The sequence below is a fragment of the Rhagoletis zephyria genome, unplaced genomic scaffold (genome assembly GCF_001687245.7).
Source record: "Rhagoletis zephyria isolate East Lansing unplaced genomic scaffold, Rhagoletis_zephyria_1.1 Rzeph_scaffold_00952, whole genome shotgun sequence".
Classification (NCBI taxonomy): Eukaryota; Metazoa; Arthropoda; class Insecta; order Diptera; family Tephritidae; genus Rhagoletis; species Rhagoletis zephyria.
In genome coordinates, this window is record NW_016158036.1 from 151,964 (window position 1) to 159,651 (window position 7,688).

The 7,688-nt window shown below is 33.5% G+C and overlaps 1 protein-coding gene across 1 annotated transcript; it reads right to left on the reverse strand.

Moving 5' to 3' along the window:
* Window positions 1-3,318: 3,318 nt before the first annotated feature.
* Window positions 3,319-7,210, reverse strand: ova (ovaries absent). The gene is made up of 4 exons (XM_017615038.1): window positions 6,817-7,210; window positions 6,556-6,753; window positions 6,163-6,330; window positions 3,319-5,817 (listed from the first exon to the last, which is right to left on the reverse strand). Exons 1-4 carry the CDS (start codon window positions 7,060-7,062, stop codon window positions 4,072-4,074), a joined length of 2,358 nt encoding a protein of 785 aa, XP_017470527.1. The 5' UTR covers window positions 7,063-7,210; the 3' UTR covers window positions 3,319-4,071.
* Between the last annotated feature and the right edge of the window lie 478 nt (window positions 7,211-7,688).

Genomic DNA, 7,688 nt, shown 5'->3' on the forward strand with positions numbered 1-7,688 from the left:
TCCAGTCCCGCCAAGGTTGCTTCTACGTTCTACAAGATGAACCGGAGAAAATTTTACAACTCCAGTGTCAAAGTGCTGTGGCAACGAAAACCCATCACTTATCTTTTTACGCTTGCCATAAATCTGTCTGATAACAAATATATTTGAATTAAATACATTTAAAGAAACAGTACGCAGTTTATTTATTTATTTAGTTTTCACTGTATACACGCAGTTTGCCATTAATATATTATATTTCTTAACCATAGCTACTAAAACATATTTCTTTAGTATAGTTTAATAAGAAACGAGCGCACAAAAATTAACGATTCATAGAAAAAGTGTCAGTTGAATTTCGAAATTTGAAAGTTTCAAGTAAATTTTCATCGATATTCATTTTTGGATAATCTTGATAATTATAAATCTAATATTTGCATAATAGTTTGCTATAAGTTAAAAGAAAAGAAAATGTGTTCCCCGCTAAAGTTGTTACGCTGGTAGTACACAGATTTTACTTATACATATTTTACATACACATTTAGGGTACATAGCATTTGCCACAGAAATCAAATAAAATTACATAAAAAAATTCTAATATTTTAACTTTGTTCCAACAACATCATTTCAATTCGAGTAATACTTGTTTACCGAGACTAAAGTATCATCATTTTTCGAAATGGCATTGAGGATCTAACTACCGTCTACTTCTAGGACAATAATATTAAATAATTCAAATAAAATTGTTTTACCCAAACATAACTATTTCTTGCACTGAAAACTTACGTTAAGTTTAAAGGCCTATTCACACACCCTTCTAGGACGAAAACAACAATGCAACTTATGTAAGTATTTAAAATGATTTATAAATAATGTCGACTTAGTGCTGTAGTAATTAAGTGTATATAATTATGTACATATACATATGCATACTTAGTACATGAGTGGAATACATGTACCTACACTGGTGGTCACGCACAATTTTCAACCAATATTTTAAATGAGGTAGAATTTTGTAAATTAATAAAAAACAATGTTTTTTTAAATATAGTTCATGCTTTAAAGAAATCTATATAATTCAAAGAAACAAACTTTGTACAAAATCAAAGAAATAGTACGTATCAAAGTTTTCATACAAATTTCTAACTTACCAATCAGCCCATTTAATTTTAGTATAATAAAGCGTAAGTTTGAGGTAGCTAAAAATTCTGGTTGATTTTTGATAATTTTGTCCCGCATATAAAAAGAATGCGCTAGAACCGCCAACAAAAAAAAAAATCAAAAAAAAGGAACTTTCGGCCACTTCAAATTTGTACATTGTTATACTAAAATTGAATGGGCTACAAAACTAAACCCCTGAAATTTTCCTAAAAATTTTGATTAAACAGTTTGAAATTTTAATGAATGTTTCTAAAATCTGTACAAAGTTTGAAACTATTATTTAAATAATTATTATTTTTAAAGATTTTTTTATTAATGTAGAAAATTCTACTTCATAAAAAAAGTGGTGGTAAGGTATGCGTGTATGTATAACTTTTTAATTTGAGATGAACACTAAAAGTTTAAAGAATTCTAGATTATCAGCAGTAAGCACTTAAATATGTAACTATATACACTTGTATACTAAAGTAACGATTTTAGCAAAATCAGAATAGAAGTTGTCGCAGAAGACTGAAGAACGCAGCAGCATGGTAGAACCATGCAAAAATAACTAATGCCGGGCTTTAAATGACAAAAATCATAATGACAAGAGTTTTGTTTTGTAATTTCCATGCCAAGTGGAAATTCAGCATGAGGTTTTTGCATATGAATTTCTTAAATTTTGTGCGTACTTATATCTAAGTAGTACATATACCCTAAATATATTATACACCGTATTATTACGTATATATTTATTTAACTACTCGCGGCATGTATTGAACAGATTGATTAAGGCAATATTTTTACAAAAACAAATTGCTTTCAATTTCCAGGGTAAAAGTCACAGTTTTTTCATAGACTTATATAAAATATATTTTTCTTTCAACGAACTTGGCAGTTATTTAGAAAATGTGGTAAACCCTTAACTACATTTTATTTACTTAAAACTTAGATAGCCACGAATCAAATATGCACGAGAGTAGCGCGTCCAAGAATGTAGTAGTTAAGGGATGAAAAATTACGAAACGCTTCACGACGTCTTTGTGGCCCATTTGTTCCGTACAATTTAAATGAAGGGAATTTGATATGCGCAAAATTGATAAAGAGAAAACAATGAATTTTATCATTGAAAGCAATTCTTTGGCGCTTTTGCGAAAACCCTTTGCTGAAAATATGTGAAAATGTAAATCTTGAAATATTGAAATACACGCCGTTTTGTGGCTATATTTTATATATTGATTCTCAGAAAGTATTTTTGTTTTTTTTTTCATGTTCTAATTTATGTGGTTATTTTTACAAAATTTTTTTAATTCTTTAGTATATACATATTTACATTAAGTGCTTTACGATGCAAAGCAATTCGTTTTAAGCATAAATATTAAATTCATAATTTTAGCTTTAAATCCTTAAAAGATACAATAGCCTTATTTAAATTGTAACATGTAAAAATAGTCGGCTAAGCGGTTTTTGGTAATTTCATACTTTTTCAAGCCATTTTCGTATATGCACTGAACTCAGAAAACTATCTCGACTAACGGAGTTAATAAAAGCCTGCCACTATAATGACGTAGGTACCTCATTTATATGTCATGACCAAGCGCTACAACTTTGCATAATTTTGTTTGGTATCATTGTAAACATTGACAAAGTTGTAGCAGGTTCCCCAAAACAATGCTTAAGAGAGTATTTTATGTACATAGGTGAAAACAAAATCGAAATGAAGTTGGATTTTCAAATAAGTATTCTAATGTAATCCTTATTTTTTTTGTTTGTGTACTTGCTGTTTGAATCAAGTTCAAAAAATACATTAGCCACATAAAGGGAAATATCTTCTCCTGAAAACCGTATTTACACTCCGTTTTGATTCAAATTCACTTAATGAGGTATATTTTGTCCTGGAGTCGAGATGAGTCTAAAAACCAGATTAGATTCATATTAAAAGTTTGGAGAGACAGTTAGAAATTGTTTTAAAAAGCATTCGTTTTTTTTGTTTACCAGTGATATTCGATACGTGCAATACCAACGATGAACTAAATACATGAATCAAATCGTCGAAAATTTGACGCCAAGTCAACGTATTAAAATTAGGAATAAGTATGCTAAATTTTCCAAATATTTGCTAGACTAAATTATTTAATACATCGTTGATTCACCAGGACCGTAACAAGTTTTCGTTATTTATAAACAAATTCAGATATCTACTTTTTCATACATCTTACTAGAATTGCTCTCCGGAAAGTTTCAGCATGTGGCGAAACTCTCTGAGTTAGCTAGTTTTAAATATTTTGTTGTACATAATTCTTTGGAAGAATTTTTATTTAGCCTTATTTAGAAAAAATTGTTAAGCAATTTGAAAAATCTCTAACATGTTGTCTGCCATGCATATGTTTCTATACCATTGACACATTGTTTGTAAAGACTTTGGCGTACTTTTGGTACTCAAAAATTAATATGGAGTAAGTCAATCGAGATCCATGCAATACATATGCATTAATATCTATTCAGAAATTACTAGAAACAAAACAAAAACTGGCGTAAGTTATACGTAAGTTTTCTCAAACAACGAACAGTGTATTGCTTTTGAACTAAAGAATATTAACATATCTTTACATACAGAAAATCGTGTACATTTTCCGCGCTTGCCGAGTTTTTTATTTTAAGCTATATTTTTACTCTAAAGCTTTTGGTTAATAAATAAGAAATAAATAGAATCAAAAGAAGAATAGAAACTAGGTCCATTGTTGTTTTATATACATATGCATGTATGTATGTATGTATGGGTGCATTTACAAACATATTTATAAATAGAGCATTATGTAACTGCAACTTAAGTGTGTGATTAGGTCTTGACACTTCAACAATAAGTGCGAATTAGACATAAATTTAAACTAGATTTGTATAAACGAGTAATAAGAATATAATGTTTTAATTTTTTTTTTTTTTTAATATATAAAATTAAGAGGTCAGATCAATTGATATAACACGACTCGGTGAAACTAAAGATAGGCTTCGTGCACGTTCGCGATCCACCAAGTGCGCTTGCTTTGTTGTTGTATTGCTCAAATTTGTGTTGGTATTTGTGGCCAACGCATTCAATTCCGGATACCAATCTGGTGTTATAGTAGGGGTTACATTACTATTGGCTATTTGGTGTTTGACTACAAGCCCTGAAGTGGTGTTGATGGTACCATTTTGTGCATGATTTTCTTGATTCTGATTTCTGAATGATGTATTACCGCCGACGGCGGCGATAGGCGCTGTTGTAATTTCATTATTTGTTGTTGGCACTGCTGAGGTCAATGCGTTAGCAGCATAATTTGAAAATATGTAAACCGATGGCTGCAGTGGTTTAGGTAGCGTTATACCATGATCGGGGGCAGCGAATAGGGCAGCAGTTGGTGTTAATAGTGCATTTATATCAAAAGTGGAAGATTTGCTACTTTCTGTATCTGTAATTGTGGCTACAGTAACGGCAGGTCTTGCTGTTGAGGACGCACTCACCGAGACGCTAGTGGCTGATGATGAGGTCATTCGATTTACGAGTGATGCAGCGGCAGTGGTGGTGGCGCTACGAATCTGTGGCTTGTCTGGCCCTTTGGCTGGTCCATTGCTTCGCGTAGATTTACGTATAGGAATTATAGAAACCTCAGCCGTATTGAGACTTATCTTCTTGCCGCCTGCACAAACTGTTAGAGAACCTTTCGCCAGGCCGCTGTTTGCAGTGGTTGCACCGATGCTGGCGGCGGCAGCAGCACCGGCGGTGGTGGTGGGGCTATTGCTGAGCGTAGTTATAGCTTTGCGAATCATTTCAATGCCTGTTGTTCCTGGATCAGTTCGCCTCTGTACAACAGCATGGGTTTTCTTATCACTACTACCGCCATTGCGATTTTCTTCTTCATCCGATGAACACAAATCAATTGTGTCAACAATGATTTCTGTAGATGGTGACGATATTTTCCAATTGGATCGCCGTGTAGCATCTCGAGTAAGTTTTATATTCAATTTTGTATTTGGTATTGAGCGTCGATTTTTTACATCGTTATCAGTAATTTTCTTTAGCCGCACGGAAATTGGACGGCAGCGTCTTATTAGTGATGAATTTAAGAACAGAAAGTCTTCCGTACGTCTACGTTGTGAAAACTGTCGTCGTGGGAAAACGTATACATGCGAACTATAGTCTTGTGGCTTTTTAAACGTGCAATGCGTATTGGTGAAGGTATGCTTCTTCTCAAAATACTTCGGCTTCGTATGCGATTTCGAGAGCAATGGTGCAAAGCAAAAACGCTCCAAACGTTCCAGACGCTCTGTTAGATATTCTGGGGTCATGGCAGTTTTTGTAGTGCGCAACAGGAGTTGGCCTGCGGGCGACGACAATGGTATTGTGGGGCAACGAGTCAATGAATGTACTGCGCGATTCCTTCTCGGCATGCGCTTATTTCGATCAATGATCATAAATCCGTTTTTCTCATCTTTAGTATCTTTAGACGCTCCTGTCGGTTCGTTTCTGCATGGAACTTTACCATTCTTACTATCTTCGCGACATTGCAGGTTAAAATTAAGTAGGAATCCATTACGTAGCTCGTTATCCTCAGTATCACGTTTTGAATCGTTCGGCTGTGCACTGTTTTCACCCGGTTCAGGTGTATCACATAAAATAACGTCGTCATCGTCATCATCCACATTGCAAGTCTTTTCGTGTTCCTATTGCATGGGGGATTAAAAAATGTTTTGACTTTAGTATTTATGAAATAGAGCATTAGTATCAAATAGCTCCGATCCGCTTTCGAATGGGATGGGACCGGTAATTAGAGCAAAAAAAATATATACATATATGTATGTTATCTCACAAAGTTTAAAAAATACACATAAAGTGAGAACCGCAAGAAACAAAATTTCTTGCCCGGAACAGAGAAATCAGATGATTCACGTGGTTTTGTTGTTGTTACTTAAAATGAAAGAAAAATGATACTACCAGCTGTAACAAACATATCTATGCAATACAATTAAAGGGCATAGATACATATTTGTATGTTTGGTATAACTTACCAAAATAGCTTCTTTCGAATACAGTTCTGCATCGCAATTGTCACACAAATAGATATCGAACGGTGCTGGTTCCACCATTATTTGTTCGACATCTGTTCTGCCTTGATTGCCGCTCTTTGATTTTTGACGCATCAAACATTTTCGACTACGCTGAGGTTGATCGTACGACTAAAAATATATAGAATTTTTGAAGAAATATACCTGCTCAAAAACATTTCGGGAATTCCCTTAAAAGCTAAAAGTGGAAAACTCGAAAACCGAAATTATATTGCACACATCAATGCCAGTTTCGGGCTTTCGACAGTTTCCAAGGCTTTTTGCAGTTTAAGGGAATAAGTCTATTGAATTGCAATCGAAATATACATCGATATATATATTTTTTTTGTCATTTACCATATTTTCATTTCTGAAAGTCACCAACAACTTATTACTGCGTCGTTCAAAGAGTGACGTGGTTGAATTGTAATTGTTAATAAAGCGTAGACTCGCATGCTCATACGCAGCTAAATCATTACAGAAACGAAGTAGAAAAACGCTTCGATGAAATTGATAGCAGATTATAATAATTTCCTTCATTTTTTGCGCCCAATTCTATATGAAGAAAACGATAAAAATTTAGACTAAACAATATTAAACACAATTTATTAGTAGTACCCCAGTGAATTTTTTCGGCTTAATAAAGGGTATGGTAAACGGGAAATCTTCAGGCCACCATTCCGGTTCACTGCAGTCTGTTTTTTCTTGAAAATTTATGTGACCAAGAGAACAGCGCACCATGAATGGTATGAATTTTTCAAGCTGTGATTCTGTTATCTTTTCCAATGATGTTGGATAGCCATTGGCGAATAATAAGGGCAAATTTGAAATCATATTTTGCTGGACTTCCTCTTGCTCATCCATGATTCCCTATGAATAAGATAACACATAACCATTACTATTAAACGATGTCATAAAATGATGATGTTTTAAAACTTTTTTTTTGCTGGACCGAAAGCCCATGCAATTATAATGCCCCAGTAGATAATTTCAGGAGTTAAAAGCCCTCCCGAAAGGCCTTCCACTCTACATTCAATGCTCTTTACTATTTTGTATGGTAAAGGGCTTCTTCTTTCGCTACCCATGGAAGGCCTTCCAGGAGGGCTTTTATAGGACGTACTTCAGAAGGCCTTTTGGAGGAGTTCTTTTAAAGTTGCTTCTTTAATTTATAAAAATCATACATTTTGAAGCATTTGCTTAAGGTTGATATCAAATATGTGTTATTGCAGCTCAAAATGTTTATTCAAATTCATTTATAATTAAATAATATAAATTTATGCATTCGCGTAAATTTCAAATGGAATAGCCCTTCTAGAAGGTATGCATGGAAGCACTTTTTTCAGCCCTTCTTGGGTAGGCCTCTTAGAATGCTTTACTTAAGAAGGCCTACCTAAATTATCTTCTGGGACATTCATTTTGATAAAAACGGAGCTATTTACATGATATGTGTAAGTATTTTCAAACAGATTTTCGTTTCATTTATTAATAAA

Coding starts and splice junctions, on each gene's coding strand:
- ova (XM_017615038.1), bottom strand. CDS start 7,062: ATGGATGAGCAAGAGGAAGTCCAGCAAAATATGATTTCAAATTTGCCC. Junction 6,331..6,555: donor CTTTCAGAAATGAAAATATG/GTAAATGACAAA, acceptor ATATATTTTTAG/TCGTACGATCAACCTCAGCG. Junction 5,818..6,162: donor ATTCGAAAGAAGCTATTTTG/GTAAGTTATACC, acceptor CCCATGCAATAG/GAACACGAAAAGACTTGCAA.